The sequence below is a fragment of the Thamnophis sirtalis genome, unplaced genomic scaffold (genome assembly GCF_051295495.1).
Source record: "Thamnophis sirtalis isolate CommonGarterSnake01/CBP01778 unplaced genomic scaffold, rThaSir2_p1.2 scaffold_5, whole genome shotgun sequence".
NCBI classification, from domain to species: domain Eukaryota; kingdom Metazoa; phylum Chordata; class Lepidosauria; order Squamata; family Natricidae; genus Thamnophis; species Thamnophis sirtalis.
In genome coordinates, this window is record NW_028261385.1 from 21705524 (window position 1) to 21724765 (window position 19242).

The 19242-nt window shown below is 39.0% G+C and overlaps 1 protein-coding gene across 1 annotated transcript in view; it reads left to right on the top strand.

The window, feature by feature from the left end:
• WDR70 (WD repeat domain 70) overlaps positions 1 to 19242 on the top strand; it is a 130792-nt gene that overhangs the window by 81006 nt on the left and 30544 nt on the right. The window contains exons 11-13 of the mRNA XM_087715428.1: positions 12026 to 12125; positions 16583 to 16667; positions 18833 to 18971. Of these exons, the coding sequence (XP_087571554.1) occupies positions 12026 to 12125; positions 16583 to 16667; positions 18833 to 18971 (324 nt within the window). The remainder of the gene's footprint in view (positions 1 to 12025; positions 12126 to 16582; positions 16668 to 18832; positions 18972 to 19242) is intronic.

Below are 19242 nucleotides of genomic sequence, written 5' to 3' on the forward strand. Positions count from 1 at the left end.
ATTTTACTTGTCCGAAGGTCTCAAAAAGCTGATCGTCTGATCCCAAGACACTGCAACTGTCATAAATAAGAACTATGCAGTGGTTAGAATGTAGTATTGCAGACTACCTCTGCTGACTGCAGTTTGGCAGTTCAAATCCTACCTGGTTGACTCAGCCTTCCATCCTTCCGAGGTGGGTAAACTGAGCACCCCAATTGTTGGGGCAATAGGCTGACTCTGTAAACCGCTTAGAGAGGGCTGTAAAGCACTTGTAAAGTGGTATATAAGTCTAAGTGCTATTGCTACTGCTAATTACGAACCAGTTGCCAAGCATCTGAATTTTGTGACCACAGGAATGCTGCAACAATCATTGTGAAAAATGGTCATAAGTCACATTTTTCAATGTTGTTGTAACTTTGAAAGGTCACTAAATGAGCTGTTGTAAGTCCAGAACTACCTGTAGTTTGAAGTTGAAGTTTGAAGTTTTATTTTATTTATATGCCGCCCTATTCCCTAAAAGGGACTCAGGGCGGCAAACAACTCCAACGGGAAGGGGAACATGCAAATACAAAATAGACGTTTAAAATAACCAACAACCACACCTGTCGAGAGGGGAAGGGAGCTCATCAACCCCAGGCCTGCCGACACAGCCAGGTCTTAACGGCTTTTCGGAAAGCCAGGAGAGAGGTGAGGGTCCGAATCTCCGCAGGGAGTTCGTTCCAAAGGGCCGGAGCTGCAACAGAGAAGGCCCTCCCCTGGGTCGTAGCCAGATGGCATTGGCTGGTGGATGGAACCCGGAGGAGGCCGACCCTGTGTGATCTAATGGGTCTTTGGGAGGTAATTGGCAGCAGGCGGTCTCTCAAGTGAAGTGGGGGGGGGGACAAAAGGTAAATTCTAGTTATAGAGTTGCTGCTTTTCTCTTTGTTATAAAGATAACACTATCATAATACAAGGAAAAAGGGAGACTTCTATAAACTGCATGATCCCCCAGGGAATAAGAAGACAGATTATATCCCATTTCCCTCCTCAGAAAATTTGATTTATTTCACTTTTCATTCAGAGTCCTGTCAAAGTGATTAGGCATCTCTTCTGTTAGTAGGAAATATGAAATCCTTTTGAATCAGTGAACGCTTTTAAAATTTCGAAGCGGTGAGCATTTTTACAGAGATGTCTGCTGTGGAGGACATGCTCATTCGCAAAACAGCTGCGGTGCAACAAAACACCAATTTACTAAAAGCAAAACTTGTGGAATGGTTTCCCACCACTCCATGTGGTCTCAAGCCTTACCTTTCTCACCTTCCTTAGCAGGAAGATACATTTTTGAGCAAAATATTTGGAGCGCGTTTCCCTCAGCCGGGGAAGCATGCCCAGAGCAAAAATAATGTTTTCTTCCAATAGAGATGTACACAAAACAGAAACACAGGGGAATATATTTAACAAACATACTGGGACTCAGAAATTCAGCCAGACTATTTCAGCCAAACAAAAGCCTGAACACTTGAGCTTTTACGAGGTTCAGCTGAGAAAAAAATCTGGAAGTATCCTATCCATCAGTCTTTCTAGAATTTTAAACCCTCACCACCATCTTACCTTCCACTCTTAAATTCAAGCACAACATATCTGACTAACCTTCCTCTCTATGACAGAATGGAAAAGGTGGAACATCTGTTATCTTTTTGTATTATCTGCCACTCATACAAAGCTTTGCTTGTGGCTGATAACTTGAGGCTGGGCAAATAGCTGGGAGAACAAATTAAAGTCTCATTCTCTCACTCATACACATACACACCAGAGGTGGGTTCTTACCGGTTCGCACCAGTTCAGTAGAACCGGTTCGTCAAATCTACCGAACCAGAGGTTAGAAGAGATTCCACCAGTGGACCCGGAAAGCAGGCCACACCTACAGAAGAGGTTTCCAAAAATTTTGAAACCCACCACTGATACACACAATCTCACAGGGAAGGAAAAGTTGAAATAGCTAAGGATCTAATAAAGGAGCATATTTGTGGCTAGGTTCGCAAACCAAGGGCCCTTGGTCTGAGCTTGGTCTTTTTGTTGCAGATGTTTCATTATCCAAACTAGGTAACGTCATCGTGTAAGGAAACATCTGCAAGAAAACAGCCAAGTTCAGAGACCACCAAGGACCTCTCATAGCTAAGGATCTTGCAAGAAATATATTATTCAAGATGAGGTCAAAGGAGAAGGGAAAAAATGGTGAGTAGTTTGGGGTAGCTGGCAAGATGCAGATTGAATCGGAAAATGGTGTTTTCATAATAAGTAGATAGATAAGTTTCCTTAGTGAAGCTATTCCATGTCACAAATGTATAAGATGAAATGGTGTTAAATAATCCATTTATTCTTTAGAACTTCTGCCTTCTTCCATTGTTTACTTAAACAGAATAGCAAATGGGGCTTGCAAAATGTTGCAAAATGGAGCATTTTAATTTGCTACTCAACTGTATCATCATCTTTTCTCAATCTAATTCCTCTTTCACTAAATTCAGAATACAATGGGCACTTAGCATGCACCATTTTCACAGTGAGCATGTATATTCCCCCCCTCAAAAAAATTGACAACCTAAAGAAGTATAGGTTACTACTCCAATACTATTGCCATGTTGAATGTACTGTGCCGTGTTTCCCCCAAAATAAGACAGGATCTCATTTTCTTAGGATCCCTGAAATAAGCGCTTAGCCTTATTTTTTGGGAGGTCTTATTATTTTTGAGGTGCAGATGTCAGCGATCATGGTCACCTCATGGTTGCTGCTGTGTTGCAATAATTTTGGGGAGGGCTTATTTTGGGGGGGGCTTATTTTAGCGCATGCGCTCAAAAGTGCAATTGGGCTTATTATCTGTGGAGGCCTTTTTTAGATATTACTGTGCCAGTGCAAAAAAAATTATAGTTTCAAGTATTTTGTTTTTAACAAATATAAAATGTAACAAAGGAACTGAATAAAATACAGATAATTAAACCAAAAGCTGGATTTTTTTTGAGAAAGGCTGTTGGATGATTTTCTCAATTGCGCTAAAACAGAAGTGTCAAACTCGTGGCATCGCGGGGGCATCACGTGACGTATTGGGAGTTTTTCCCCCTTCACTAAACGAGTATTGGTATGGCCAGCATGTGACACATCTGATTCGGGGCCACAAGTTTGATAGACTTGCTCTAAAACATTCAACCCAAAATAATGAATGATTGGACATTGTCATCAAATTGCACAATCAACTGAGCCATGATGGCACAGTGGATATAATGCAGTATTGTAGACTGATTACTGTTCACAGTCAGGAGTTCAATTCTGACTAGCTCAAGGGTGACCAGATTGTTGCGGGCAATACGCTGACTCTGTAAACTCCTTAAAAAGGGCTACAACACACTATGAAGCAGTAGACGTTGCAATTTATATAATTCAATTTATGAATTATCATCATGGCCGATCTTGATGACCTATTGAAAGTTAGGCAAAAAAATATTGTGCCAAAAAGAATTCCAGCTAGATTCAAATCCTAAATCATCCTCCCAGGTTGATTTTTATGGTATTCAAGGGAACCTCTTATGCTTAATATGAGAGTTATAAAAATAGTTATGAGAGTCTTTTGATTGTAAATGAAATAGATGCATACCATTCTTAAAATGTTATTGATAGCTGTAATTGGTACGATCTTAGATAGTTTATAACAGATGGTTAAATGAGATGTTAACCATTCAACACAATTACAGTATGTTCAGCACCAACAAGATTTTCTATGAGATTCAACTATTTATCTTTTTGTATTAAAATGCACCTTTATACTTATCAAAGATTGCTTCTTTGATTTTGCATGCATGTACATTTTCAGAATACATACATACATACATACATACATACATACATACATACATACATACATACATTATTTTACTATCCAGGAGTAATTATCAACCTAAGCAATAGGAAATTCAGTGCTGACCCAATTTTCCTATCTAGATTTGTCCCCAATTAGTTTCTCATAGTCACTTTAGCTGATATGACCTTAAATGTGCCAGACTTTGTACTTAATTTATAGTGGTGTGTATACATATGTGTGTGGTCCCAGCTAGCTGCAGCTTGAGGGTATTTTTTTTATGTCAACCAAAATATTATTGAGAAAAGACCCCTGGCTTCAAAATATTCTCTGTATTGTGATTTTGGAGCATGAGGTTTCAGTTTCTTAATTATTTTTGTCCCTCTTGGTTTTCTATTTTCTGAATAATTTTCCAAAATAATACACTACAATTAGTTGCTAATCAAGACTGTTTGTTGAAGAGGAAAGTCAATAAGCTTTTGAGTTTTTATAGTAGAAATTGGTGCAAAAGTACAGAAAATTACGAACACTTAATTCAGATACCAATTTAATTATCAGGGTATGTATACTATACATCAATCTGAACAGAAATCAAGTAATTTTAGAGCTAATTATGTGGCTCTCCGTCCTTCTGAAGTTAGTAAAATGATGACCCAGATTGTTGGGGACAATATTCTGACATTGTTAACTGCCCAGAGAGTGCTACAAAGCACCATAGAGCAGTATTTAAGTGATTCTGCTGTGTAAGCTATAACAGAGTTGTACAGTTATAGTTACAGATAATCCTCGACTTATGGTCACAATAGAGTCCAAAATTTCTGTGAGTTTTGCTGCATTTTACAATCTTTCTTGCCACAGTTGTTAAATGAGTCACTGCAGTTGTATGATCAGTAGCAATAGCTACTTATATACTGCTTCACAATGGTTTACAGCCCTCTTGAAGAGGTTTACAGAATCAGCATATTGTCCCCAACCATCTGAGTCCTCATTTTACCGACCTCAGAAGGATGAAAGGCTGAATCAACCTTGAGCTGATCAGAATCGAACTGCCAAACTGCTGGCAAATGGCAACCAGCAGAATTAGCCTGCAATGCTACATTCTAACCTAACCACTGTACCACCATGGCTCTTAACATGTTTGTTTTAGTAAATCTAGCCTCCCCATTGACATTGTTTGTCAGAAGGTGACAAAAGGTGATCACACAACCCCATTGGCAAGCATCTGAATTTTTAGCACATGAGTATGGGGATACTGCTAGGGTCATAAATGTGGGAAAAAAATTAGTCACTTTTTTCAGTGCCCTTGTAACTTCAAATGATCATGGTTATAAGTTGAGGACTACCTATAAAGGACTACCCTTGTCTTGTTTAAAATCAACAATTTTAAGGATACCAGCATAACAGTGATGGGTTCCGGATCCCGTTCCACCCGGTACATGTACAGCCACACATGCGTCTTACCGCCTCTGCGACGCTACAGCTGCTCAGCGGAGGGTTGCGCAGGTGTTGTATGCCTGCATGCATGCGCGGAAGCCCCAAAGACTTGAAAGACCAGTAAAGAGCTCGGGCGGGCAGGTGGGCTCTCCGGAGCACCGTACTGGAACAATATCCGGTGCTCTTGGCAGGCTTCGGTACGCCCGTACCGGGGTGTACCACCTGCAACCCACCGCTGCAGCATAACCAGTATAGTATTTTCTGCAATTTCTGTAATTTGGCAGGTTCCTTAGCAGTAAGACCTTTGCACTGTATGCCATAGCAGAAAACTTAACAGTCCCAATCTCTCTTTTTCTTTTGCATCTGATTAGAATCAGGTAGCCACTAATTTACAATCTCAAGAGAAATCAAGCAATTCTAGAGCTAATTATGTGGCTGCATCAGATCCTTATAAAATTGCCTGTCCTGAAGCAAGACCATCAATCAGGTTTTGGAAAATCTGTGTTTATCAGCTGGCTTTTCAACAAAGCTAAAATAATGATGCTTTGGGTGAATCAAGTCTAAATGAAATATAGCAGTTACTGTCTATTACTACTGATTGTGTGAGATGAGTGCAAAGGTAATGCAATTGATACCCTTAAAATGGTTTAGAAACTGAGAGTACCATTAGGACCTTCTCCCACATACCTTCCCTTCCCACATACCTTCCCTTTCCTGTTGGCTTGCAACTTTTTTTAGACATACCATACATTCCATGGATTTAATTTAATTTAATTAGGTTTGAAGATGCCAGTGTGAAACTCAATGAATACAGAAGAAATTTGAATACAAGGTGTTCTTTCAGCTGGGAACTGTCTTTAATAAGGAAATATCTCTGTATTAGATTAAATTTTAGCCTACTATGATAGTCCTCCCTTTCACCTTTTTAAATATAGTAATGAGATTCTAACTATTTCTTAAACCTGTAAAGTTTTGATCAGGTGCAACATCATTTTAAACTTATTGGCAAGATTTGGAGGGCTAGCAAGACAATCAGCTTTCTAAAGCACTACATACAAGAATGAGCAATTTCTATGCATGCCTACTGATACAGAAGTCTCAAAAAGATTTTCAAATTTAGAGAAGCAGTTAAATATACTACTAAATTATGCCATGTATTAGGACTGGCACTTGCAAATACTAGCCAAGTAACAGATCAGTACTTGCCAACTAACATAATTTATACAGAGTGAGTGGTGAGAATTTAATATTTTCAAGTCTATTAACATTTTTCATACTCAACATAAAAATAAAGGGAGGGCAATTGAATTAAATCCAAATGCTTTGTTTTAATTAATGATGTTTATTATTTCATGCTGGCCAATTTGTATTATCACTTTCAGATAAAACAGCTTAGCAATAAATCCAAATGTTTCACATGGGCTTTCTTTTTAAAAAAATAATAATATTTGTCATAGCTGAGAATATTTTCCCAGGGAGCAGTTTTGGCTTCTTGATTTTCAAAAAACCAATTATTCTGGATAAAAAAATTGCAGAATGATGATTTTGTAAGACAAAGGTATTTTATCTTTTTCTAATAATTTTGTTTAGGCTGCTGGCGGGTGTTATTTTTTGTCTTCTATTTCATAATTTTACTAGAGAAATATGTTACACACATTCCCAGATTCAGCTTATAGCCGCTCACTTATAGCCTATTTGATCTTGTAAGACCTCCTCCTTTCCCACTCTTTCTACCTGGGTTATCCAGAAAGGTACAGCTAGACCAGATAAAACACAAACTTTATTACTTTTCATTTTTTCTTCTCCCAAAATTCTTCAAAGTTTTAAGAAGCGTCTTTTGTAAATCCAATGTAGGAAGATTATCCAGGTAACTCTCTTGGCTTGTTACTTGCATATTTATTAATCAAATTTATATGCCCATGAAAAGTGTCTCTGAATGGTGTACATTCTCTGCTTATTATGGTGTGGTATAATAAGAAATTTGGTAGCATTTCACTTACTTTGCTAGTTATTACAGTATACAATCCAATAAAACAGTAAATATATAAAGCAATCATCTTAAACCATTATATAATAATTATTAAAAGAGCATTAAAAACTATACCGTATTTCTCAGAAAATAAAACCGAGTCTTATTTTCTTTTAGAGTTCAAAATAAGCACTTGGGCTTATTTTCGAGGTGGTCTTACTTTTTTTGAGGTGCAGTAGGCCAGACTCGGTGAGCTGGACCTACCGTCTCCTCCATTCCAAAACTTCAGCGTTAGGAATGGAGGCTTTTTGGCGAATGGGAGGAAAATGGGAATCCATCCTTCCCTCAGTCTGTGCTGAGCTTGAGGAATAGATAACAGGCAGGAAAATCCCCCCTCCCCATTTTCCTCCTGTTCCCCGAAAAGCCTTCCGCGAGTCTCCCCAAAAGAAGGAAAAAGCAAACCAGCTGGCCACGGATCTCCCGGCTTCGGGGAAGTGGCTCAACAAGCAGAAGCGCTGCGTCCAGAGGGAGAAGGGCAAAAGCGGTATTTGCGCTGCCCCAAGGGCAACTGGACTGTATCCTGCCACCGCTCCGCCACTCGTGCTGGCCACGCCCATCCCCCGGGCTTATTTTCAGGGTAGGGGTAATATTAGGCCCACCCCAAAAAATCAGGGTTGGGCTTATTATTGGGGTGGGTCGTGTTTTCGGAGAAACACGGTAGAAGCAGAAGTAAAACAGGAAAAGAAAATAATATATAGAGGGATGTTGGTAGTAATGGAGCCATTTCAGAAATTCCCCCTGGGGTCTCCAGGCCTACTGGCATAACCAGGTCTTGAGAGACCTTCAAAAGCTCAGGAGTGAGGAGGCTTACGTAATCATGGGGGAGAAGTGCAAGTGCCAGAGCAGAAAAGGCACACCATCTAGGACACATTAAGAAAATTCATCTACCTGAGCACTTTTTACAATCTAGCATTTTTATCGAAACTAGCAGCTATTGCACAAGGTTTGAAGTAGGAATTTTTCCTATTTGGATATGGTAAAATTCTGAGCAAGTATCTAACACATACAAAAAGACATGCAAAATAAATTACAATGCTCCTGAATTATAATTTGATTCTGCATTGATTTTGCATTCTTAATTACGATTTCTTGGAAGACAGATAAGATGAAAAATAATGGCTAGAGATAGTATTATAGTTTAAGAATAGAATAGCATAGAATATAATTCTTTATTGGCCATGTGTGATGGAATTTGTCTTGGTGCTGCTCTCAGTGTACATAAAAGAAAAGATACATTCGTCAGGAATCATAAGGAACAACACTTAATGATTGCCACAGGGTACAAATAAGCAATCAAATCATATTAGGAAACAATATAAATCGTAAGGATACAAGAAACAAGGCTACAGTCATAAGTGGGAGGAGATGGGTGATAGGAACGATGAGAAGATAATAGTAGTGCAGACTTAGTAAAATAGTTTAACAGTGTTGAGAGAATTATTTGTTTAGCAGAGTGATGGCGTTCAGGAAAAATCTGTGCTTGTGTCTAGTTGTTCTGGTGTGCAGAGCTCTATAGCATTGTTTTGAGGGTAGGAATTGAAACCGTTTATGTTCAGGATGTGAGGGGTTGGTAAATCTTTTCACAGCCCTCTTTTTGATTCATGCAGTGTACAGATCTTCAATGGAAAGCAAGTTGGTAGCAATTGTTTTTTCTGCAGTTCTGATTATCCTCTGAAGTCTGTGTCTGTCTTGTTGGGTTGCAGTATAATACTGTACTAACTAGTAAAACAAAGTGAAATGCAACCACATTTTTTATTATAGCACACCGTAATAAGCAGAGAAGGATCAGATGCCAGTGAGTTCTATGCCATTCTCCTCATAGTTGAAAATCTTGAAACATCTCTAAGGAACAAAAAGAGCATATTCAAGTGAAGAAGGATAAGCATGAGAAAATTTTTCAAATGACTGGTTTGTGTCACATACTTTTGAGTAACCTATAGTTCGATTTGGTGATTAGAAGAAGAAAAAAGAGGATGGAAGATTTCTGTAACTGGATGAATCTGCTTGTAGTGACAATATATTTTTCTCTAAATCAGTGCCTACATCTGGAGAAAATATTTGCTGGGCTGCAGCTTCTATTCATAAACCTAATTGCTTCCAACCTGCCAGGATGAAGGAATTTCTATGCTATTTTGAACTTAAAAAGTTCTTACGATGAATCAGTTGTCTAATCTAATGGCCAAGGAGTTTCCAAAATTTAAATCAAGAACTGTTCCAGGAGCTCCTGGAGATGTCAGAGATTTAATGACTTATATCCTTAATACCTTGGAGTTTGTAACTAAAAAGTCACAGCAAGAGTGCACCAATGGTAGTCCAGACCATTGGTAATGACTACTACTGCTATTCCTTATAAGTCTGAAGTGAGAGTAACTGCACCTTATTCTGAAGGAAGAGTGGATGACAGTGATGGGTTCTAGATCCCGTTCTGGACGACCAGTTCTAAGTCCAGTTCTCAAAGCTCAGACCATCCATTCTTTTTTTAAAACTCTCCTGTGATCAAACTTGGAAATAAGTAAAAAGTAAAAGTAAAAAAGATGGAAAGATCTATTAGTTGGTTCTGTGAGAAGTTTCTTTCAAAATCACAAATTCTGACTGAAAATTAACCATTCATAAATGCAAAAATAGAGCATGGGATAAAATATTGGTATTTTGAAAACAAAACTCATAAAAAGATACAGAGCTGTGCTAGTATCTAAAAAAATGTAGCATATACAGTACTCTGTGGGTATCCTAACGCATTCTGTAGCTTGATTGTTGGCTTTTTTATGGAGTTTAGTGCGAGTATCAAAACAACTGAAAAGCTGCTAGAGATGGTTCTTGACTTTACAGCTGTTTGCTTACCGTAACAACCATTCAAAGTTACAATGGCACTGAAATAGCATGACTGTTTCTCACATGACTGTGGAGGTATCCCCGTTCAGATGCTTGCCACCAACATGTGTCTATGACAGTTGCAGTGTCCCAGGATCATGTCACCATCTTTTGCAATCTTCTGACAAGCAGAGTCAACGCGGAATCTGGATTCACTTAATAACCATGTTACTAACTGGACAACTGCAGTGATTCACTTGACAACTGTGGCAAGAAAGCTTGTAAAATGGAGCAAACTGTAAAATGGGGCAAAACTCAACAACTGTCTTGCTTAGCAATGGAAATGTTGGGCTCAATTGTGGTCGTAAATCGAGAACTACCTATAGTCATTTATAATTTTGATTTGGTATGTGTGAGAAATGTCTGTGCGATTGAGGCATTCAGTTTCACAGATCAGAGAGAAGAGCATATATATTTTTTCATTACAGTATGAGCTTTGTCATTTTGCCTTCATTTTCCCAGTAAGAGATACGGGGAAGTTATTCTAATATTTTAAAATGCAATCCACATTTATGAAATATATTTCTAAAACATTACCTCAAGAGGGAAGAACTTACGAAAAATTGCTTATGTTTTTCCCTGTTTCCCCAAAAACAAGACCTCCCTGGATAATAAACCCACTCGGACTTTTGAGCACATGCACTAAAATAAGCCCTCCCCAAAAAATAAGCGCTCCCCTAAAATATTTAAACGCAAGCACAGCTGGGGAAGGGGGGAACATGCCCCACATGCACCTGCCATCCATGCAGAACTGCATTGTGGAGGCTGCTCCCACAAATCCTAGCTACCACGCCTCTTCTCTTAGTGGCGGCCGCAAAAAGAGCTGCAGGCCCAGCAACGCTATGGCTGGCAAGCGTGTGCTAGAAACAGAGACAGAACTTCCGGCCCTCTCTGGATCAAGGTGCCAAGGTGACGCAGTGGTTAAATGCAGCACTGCAGGCTACTTCAGCTGACTGCAGATCTGCAGTTCAGCTGTTCAAATCTCACTGGCTCAGGGTTGACTCAGCCTTCCATCCTTCCGAGGTAGGTAAAATGAGGACCCGGATTGTTGTTGGGCGCAATATGCTGACTCTGTAAACTGCTTAGAGAGGGCTGAAAGCCCTATGAAGCAGTATATAAGTCTAATTGCTATTGCTATCAGCTGATCCACGGTCTGCGGGCTGAGGTTAAGGGGCCTCCTGCATCTCAAAAATAATAAGGCCAAGAGCTTATTTCGGAAAACAAAAGAAAATAAGACCCTATCTTAGGGAAAGATAGGGTCTTATTAAAAGTATTTTAATTATTTAAAAAATCCCCCTCCCTCCCAAAATGCATTTTCATAGCAGCATGTAGGAAGCCAAATGACACTCAGATTTTTGGGACTTAAAAAAAAAACTTTAACCCAGGCTTCTTGGCATTTCTCAGGCTTGGCATCCAACTTTCCCAGATTTCTTTACTTTCAAGATACATCCAGAAGAAGATAAACTATTTTGTGGTTTTGAATTTTCTATTCCATAGAAAGGATAGGAATGTTTTCTCCCGATTAAAAATATTTTTATACTCATACATATTTGCCTCTAACTCATATAAAAGAGAGAGATGCGTTTACATTACTATTGCATGGTTACATTATTTTAGTTTTGTATCCTAAAGCTAAATATTTGGAAGTGTAACAAATCCTTAGCCTTGCATATACAGTTAAGCTGTTAAATGTATATAAAAGGGGATGAACAAGAATAGCTGAATGTCAGCTGTCATGTTTTCTCTTAATACCCGAGATTATAAAACTGCTTACTAGTTGTTTAATCCAAGAATGCAATAAAAAGTGTTTGATGTTCTCAAAGAACCAGGTGCACTTTGTCTAAAATTAGCAAACCTTTGTAATAATTCATTTGCTCCGCACACAGGTTCATACCAAGTTTCACTGCAGACAAGCACATGCTCCAGGCACCGATACATCAAGTTTGACATTTTCTTATAGTGGTACCGTTCTTGCCAGTCGAGGAGGTAAGTGTCCACATTGCCTTCTATATATAGTGCTGGGTACAAGTTGGTCACTGCTAGTGCTGAATTCATAAAGCAAAATTGGGTTGCCAACCCCAGGGATGGGGGAAGAGAACAAAGGCACTTCTATCCCGCTTTGAAGAAGCTTATGCCTAGTTCCCATTGCCCATTTGCCTGAGGGTGGTTATATGCCTAAAATACACGAGTATCCTCAGTCAGGATATGAGTATGTTAATCAAGCACGTTACAACTTAAGTGCTTAAAAAACGGTGGGGGGGGACAAGGAGCAGAAACAGGACCCCAGTAATAGCAGATGTGTTGTCAACAGTCAGACACACCTGCCCAAATGCAAGGGATCAAAGGCAGAATTCTGTTTGGGGTGGAATAAGAACTTCCAATGAAATCCTGGTAGTGCAGACTTAGTCAAATAGTTTGACAGTGTTGAGGGAATTATTTGTTTAGCAGAGTGATGGCCTTCAGGAAAAATCTGTGCTTGTGTCTAGTTGTTCTGGTGTGCAGAGCTCTGTAGCATCGTTTTGAGAGTAGGGATTGAAAGAGTTTATGTCCAGGATGTGAGGGGTCTATAAATCTTTTCACAACCCTCTTTTTGACTCATGCAGTGTACAGGTCCTCAATGGAATGGTAGCAATTGTTTTTTCTGCAATTCTGATTATCCTCTGAAGTCTGTGTCTGTCTTGTTGGGTTGCAGTATAATACTGCAGTAACTACTAAAACAAAGTGAAATGCAACCACATTTTTGATTATAGCACACCATAATGTTTGCCTGTTGGAGATGTGAGACCAAAGATGGCTCACTTACATGGACAAAGGGAAAGGAACAACAGAAGAATTGCTTATATGCATTCCTAATTTTATTCCTATTGAGCATATATAACTTGACAGAAATGTAAGAAAGTAATAGTTAAAGAAACACTTTGGACCCTGAAAATAGCTCTTAAAACATTCATGGACTATATAAAATGTAGTATAATAAAAGATGACTAGAAATTATGCTTATGAGATGTGGTGGCTCAGTGGCTAAGATGCTGAGCTTGTCGATCAGAAATGTCGGCAGTTTGGTGGTTTGAATCCCTAGCTCCAAGTAATGAACTTGTCCCAGCTTCTGCCAACCTAGCAGAAAACAGAAAAGAAAGAAAACATTTGCTAACATATTTTTAAAAATATAAACAAGAGTCATCTGCCTGAGTTTCTCTCTTTTATATCATCCCTCCAGAGAAATGATCATGTCAAGGCCTAGTTTGTCAAGGCTGTAGGGACCTTGATTGCGATTTATTTTTTGTGAAAGATATTTGAGCATTTGCCAGATACAGTTGTTCTTCTGCATATATTTCTAAAGTTGAGTTACTTAGTGTTTGGACATAGTGTAGAACTTGTGACTTGAGCACTGCAGTCTTGGTTTGTATTTTTTTTTAAATTTATTATTCAGTTTGCATAGCTACCCATCTCAGATATGTAATACTTAACAGCTCATACTGCCAAAAAACATGCATATAAATAATTATGCAATAACAACAACAAAAGCATTAAAACCATTAAAAATGAGTGTGGTCAAGAGATGTATTTCTGGTCCGATTTGCATATTATGTGTTCTCTGTCATGTAGACAGTAATTAAAACAGTTTTGACCTCTCTCAGTTAATTAGAGGAATTTTCTCAACTTCTGTGTACCTGTAGAATCATTCATGTCCTCTTGTAACATTGGATAGAGAGCAAATGTGACCACTAGCATTCCATTGGATAGAGGATAGAAGTGGCCCTTAATATCCCCTGTAATTTTCAGAGACCCATCAAGTGGATGAGGGGAAAAAATGACTCTTTGATCTTTTAAAGTTTGGCAGGTAAGTTAGTAAACCATGTGTTCCTTTAAATGACCTAAGGCAGTGATGGCTAACCTTTTTGTCATTGTGTGCCGAAAGCACACGGGTGGGGGCACAACAGCATGCACGTGCGTGCCCACACCCATAATGCAATGCACACATGACACACCCCTCTCCCTGCGCATTTGTGTCAGACCCCCCTTGCCCCCGGTTTTGGGCCTAGCAGGCTTCCCTGCAGCTTCCTGGGACCAAAATGGGCTGCAGGGAGGGCGCTGTCCCCCCACGCTCTCCCTGTCCACCATACATGCATGCGCAATTCCGCCCCAATGCATATGTGTGCGTCTCCCACATGCACCCCAGCCCCCGTCCATGAGTGGCAGAGACCCGAAAACCAGCTGGCCGGCAAGAGGTGCGTGCACATGCACGGTGGAGCTGAGTTGGGGTGACTGCTCGCGTGCCTGCAGAGGGGGCTCTGCGTGCCACCTGTGGCATGTGCCATAGGTGGTTCGCCATCACGAACCGAATGTGTTTCGGTATTTTTTTAAAAAATCCCCAAGACCATCTGGAAAAGGGAGTCCTGGGTTTCATTTCATTTCATTCATCAAAAATACATCGCTGCCCACTTGACAAAAAATGACTGAACAGCAAGAAGTAGAACTATAAAATTGTTAATGTATAAAAAACTATTATTCATTTAAAAAAAACACAGTTAAAAGATAAGAGAGGCAGCAGATGTCAATGATAATGGAGATACTTCAGTAACTTATGGTCTCCGTACATAATGGCATAACCAGACATTGAGGGATGCCAGAAAATTAACAGGGATTAATTGCAATTTGGGTGCTCGGCAACCAGCATGCATTTATGCATATATTTAATTTATGTACTTATTTAGCGTCCCTTGGTCACATGATCCATATTTGCAACTTTCCCAGCCAGGTTCTGGCAAGAAAGTCAATAGGAAAACTAGCAGGAAATTGGGAAGTGAGGACTACCTATAGATTACCTGTATATTTTATCAAAATCTTACCCACCGTCAAGCAGTAGAAATACAACTTCCTCTTTTCTACCTTTATTCAAAACAATCAAATCTATTGCCAGACGAATATTATTTGATACATGCCTAGTTTTGAATGAACTCAACTGAAGAATTTTTTGCTAAAGAGAACAGTTAAGATTTTAATAGTTAATCAATGAAGTAGGATTACAGTGAACATATAATGTATGATCTTTTCTGGGTTTTTGGTGTGACTGTTATATAAACTTCATTAAATGAAGAAATGACATACCATTTTCAATATTTTCTTATAGAGTTGATAGAGCTTAGGAACAAATATACCAATTCTTCTATAACATTTCATAAGAAATGCATTAAATTTCAGTGTTTATAGCTAATATAAATGTTTTATCTCTGCCACAACTGAAGGAGTATGTACAATAATATTATTGAATGCACGTGCTGTTACTAGTCTATGGAGGAAAATACAAATTAAATATGATTTGAATAATTTCACAATGATCTGAATACTGTCTTAACATGCTTACCTGTAAGAAAATAGAGAAATGATGAGGAATATAGTGGAAACTTGGCAAATAGTTTGGGGACAAAAAAAAAGAGTAAGAAATCAGTACAACCATGATGTGAAGAAGACATTTAGATCTGTTGAAGATACCATTTTTCTAATTCAAAAATTGTACTTGACTTACATAGTAAACTTGAAAACCTGTCTGTCGAAGCTTTTAAAGCTAAAATTAGCGTCTCACATTTATATCTTTGCCTGTATAAATTCTAATAAATTTTTCAACAGTTGAATATTTCCTTCAGGCTTGGTTTGTCAAACCACATTTAGAATCCTTTTGAATCCCTTAGATTCACCTTTCACTCCAGAATTATCACTGAAAAGTCCAGAGTAGGATTCGTAACCTGGGACATTTCCAATAACACTGAATGACAACCCTCAGTTTCCCACTGTTGGCTGTGCCATCTAAGGTTGCTGGGAGTCAGCCCCCAATACAGGATTTGGGGGAGATTTTACATCCCATTTGAGCACAATGAGAAATTACAGCATTTATAATGAGCCACGGTAACGCAGTGGTTAGAGTGCAGTACTGCAGGCTACTTCTGCTGGCTGCCTGCAGTTTGGCAGTTCAAATCTCACCAGGCTCAAGATTGACTTAGCCTTCCATCCTTCTGAATGGGTAAAATGAGGACCCAGATTATTGGGGGCAATAGGCTGACTCTGTAAACCACTTAGAGAGGGCTGTAAAGCACTGTGAAGCGGTATATAAGTCTAAGTGCTATTGCTATTTCTGCTCTAAGAAAAAATCTTCATTTCACATGAATACCATTTTCTCCTCTTTTGTGCTGGCAGGGGAGGCTTAGAAAACCTTTTCTTTTAATTTTAAACTAATCATAATCTTTTGCAAATTTTCAACTAGAACTGTAGTTCATTTATAAGTGTTAGTTTGTTTATTCTCTGGAATTGCTCTAGGTCTATTATTTACAATTCCTCTTGGACCAAAACATTTGATGGAGAAAATCACTGAAAAGGTTAATATCTATGCTTTTTAATATAATAATTGCATTTTAACCATTGGATATTTAATGTTTGTTATTTACTAGGTGATGATACCTTAAAAACCTGGGACATCAGACAGTTTAAAGCACCTCTTAATTCTATCAGTGGCTTACCAAGTTTCTTCCCCATGTAAGTAGCTTTTATAATTTTTAGTGAAAAGTGATGTGCAGAAATGGATCAAGATTACTTCACTGGAGAAACATTTTCTGAATTTAAGTTTGCTTGGCTTGAACTCAACATATCTGCAATTTTGGCTTACCAGTTTTCAAGAAATGGATCAAATTGATAAAGTGTTAAGCTTCCATTTAAAACAGGGATGGGGAACTGTGACTCTTTTATGACTTAACTAAGTATACTGGCTCAGGAATTCTAGGAGTTGAAGTCCATAAGTCATAAAAGGACCATAGTTCCGCATATCTGATTTAAAACATTGGCTGAGTAGTTATGAAATATGAATTACCTTGCAAGGCAATATTTCATAGGACTGTTAAAAGTTGTAAAAGTTGCACTCAACTTACCTCAAGGATCCAAAAATCTTTTCATTTGAAAGAATTCTAGTTTACTTTTTTTTAATAGTACATATACTTCCCCCCACTAAATTGTTAATAGTGAGTTGCATGATGACATAGATTTGAAGGGCTTTTTGGATTTAGTAAAGATGAGCCATATTATTCCAAATAAGGATATAGCACAAGTGGTGTCCAGCATAAGCATGGCTCTAACTATGAAACAGTGATAAGTTTGGCCAAGCTGAATGGCCTTGGTTTATTATCATTTGGCTCTAAAACGTATCATTGCTTCATGGATGATAGCTGTGAAAGCCTACACCACAGTGGTGGGTTGCAGGTGGTATGCCTCATTACGGGCGTACCAGTGCCTGCTGGGAGCACCGGGCACCGTTCCGGTACGGTGTCCGGAGACTCCACCCGCCCACCTGAGCTCCTTACCTGTATTTGAGCTCTTCAGTGCTTCTGCACACGCGCACGGAGTGCATGGCACCTGCGCGATGCTCCGCCGAGCAGCTGGAGCATTACGGTGGCATCATGGAGGTAAGGACGCATGCGAGACCGCCTCCTGCCAGTCACCTCCCAAAGACCTATTAGATCCCACAGACTAGGCCTCCTCCGGATTCCATCTGCCGGCCAATGTCGGCTGGCGACTCCCCGGGGGAGGGCCTTCTCTGTGGCTGCTCCGGCCCTATGGAACGATCTCCCCGTTGAGATCTGGACCCTTACTACCCTCCCGGCCTTCCGCAAAGCAACTAAGACCTGGCTGTTCCGGCAGGCCTGGGGCTGTTGAATTATCCAGCCCTATCTGATGTTACGACTGTTGCTGAATTTTTAATTGTTGTTTTTATTTTTGTACCCCCTTTTCTTCTTATTGTTAACCGCCCTGAGTCTCTCGGGAGTAGGGCGGCATACAAGCTAAATAAACCTAACCTAACCTAACCTCATGCTGCACGCGTGCATGTGGGGGACACCAAGGCCTGTTGCACCGTACCAGTTGCATCAGGATCCGGAATCCACCACTGCTACACCATTATACTGGCTGTAGCCACTTTAAAGGTTTGCAAGCTGGGTGAATAATACTTTGCAAGGTCATATGTTTATGGTATTAGATCTCCTCAGTTCCATATCTACTTTGGACAGGAATCATGGTGAATATTAAGCCTTAAAACTTTGATGAACAATGTCACACTACACCTTTTTCAACAATAAACTTCAGATGGAAATTGGCATGGGATGAAAGAAAGGGGGAGAGACCAGGTTTTCCAACAGGGCTTCATTCCAATTTGCTTAGCTTGCAGAGAGCAAGAATTATATCTCCCCCAGATTTTAGGGATAATGCTGTAGCTTTTAAAGCTTTTGATAGAAATTGATTTAGCATATTGCTTTTACTTGCTACTTGTCTATAAGCTCTTAGCTTTCACCTCAAATTAATTTTAAAAAATCTATGTGTTTGTTTATTGCTTTGAGAGGAAATATGAAAAATGGTTTTGAAAATGGGTCTGTTTACCATTTGTCATATAAAATGTTGGAGTATTGCTAGAAATAGACATTATGGCCCACTGAAATATTACTGAATTATAGATTTCAAAACTCTATTTACTTTTTTATTCTGGTTGGTGAAATCTTCAGGAGAAATCTCTATTTGTTGGTTTTTCTAGTTAGGGTTAGTTGGAATGCCGCTTTGATTTTAATTGCCAAATGCAATTATCATTTTAACATAGATTTGAAATATTATATAAATTGGATTTCAAAAAGATAAACTAATCTGTATTCCATTGTCTACAGGACCGACTGTTGCTTTAGCCCAGATGATCAATTACTTGTTACTGGCACTTCTGTTAAGAAAGGACATGGCAATGCAAAACTTCTCTTTTTTGATCGTGAAACGTTTAAAAAAATGTATGAGATTGATGTCACTGATGCGGTAAGCCAAAGTTCAGTATATCACTTATTTTATTGCTGTATGAGAATGATAGTTATTTCTCAGGATGATGAATTTTGAATTTTGTTTATTAACTTTTGATTGCATGCAATTAAATGCAACCTTGATGTTCTAGAAAATTCAGTTAAATGGAGAGATTATAGACATGGTACCAGTAATGGAGGAATTATCCAATTCCTGTATTGGATAATTATGTGATCCGTTATAACAAATTCATCCCATCAGTCAGTAATAATAATGCATGTTTTCTGTA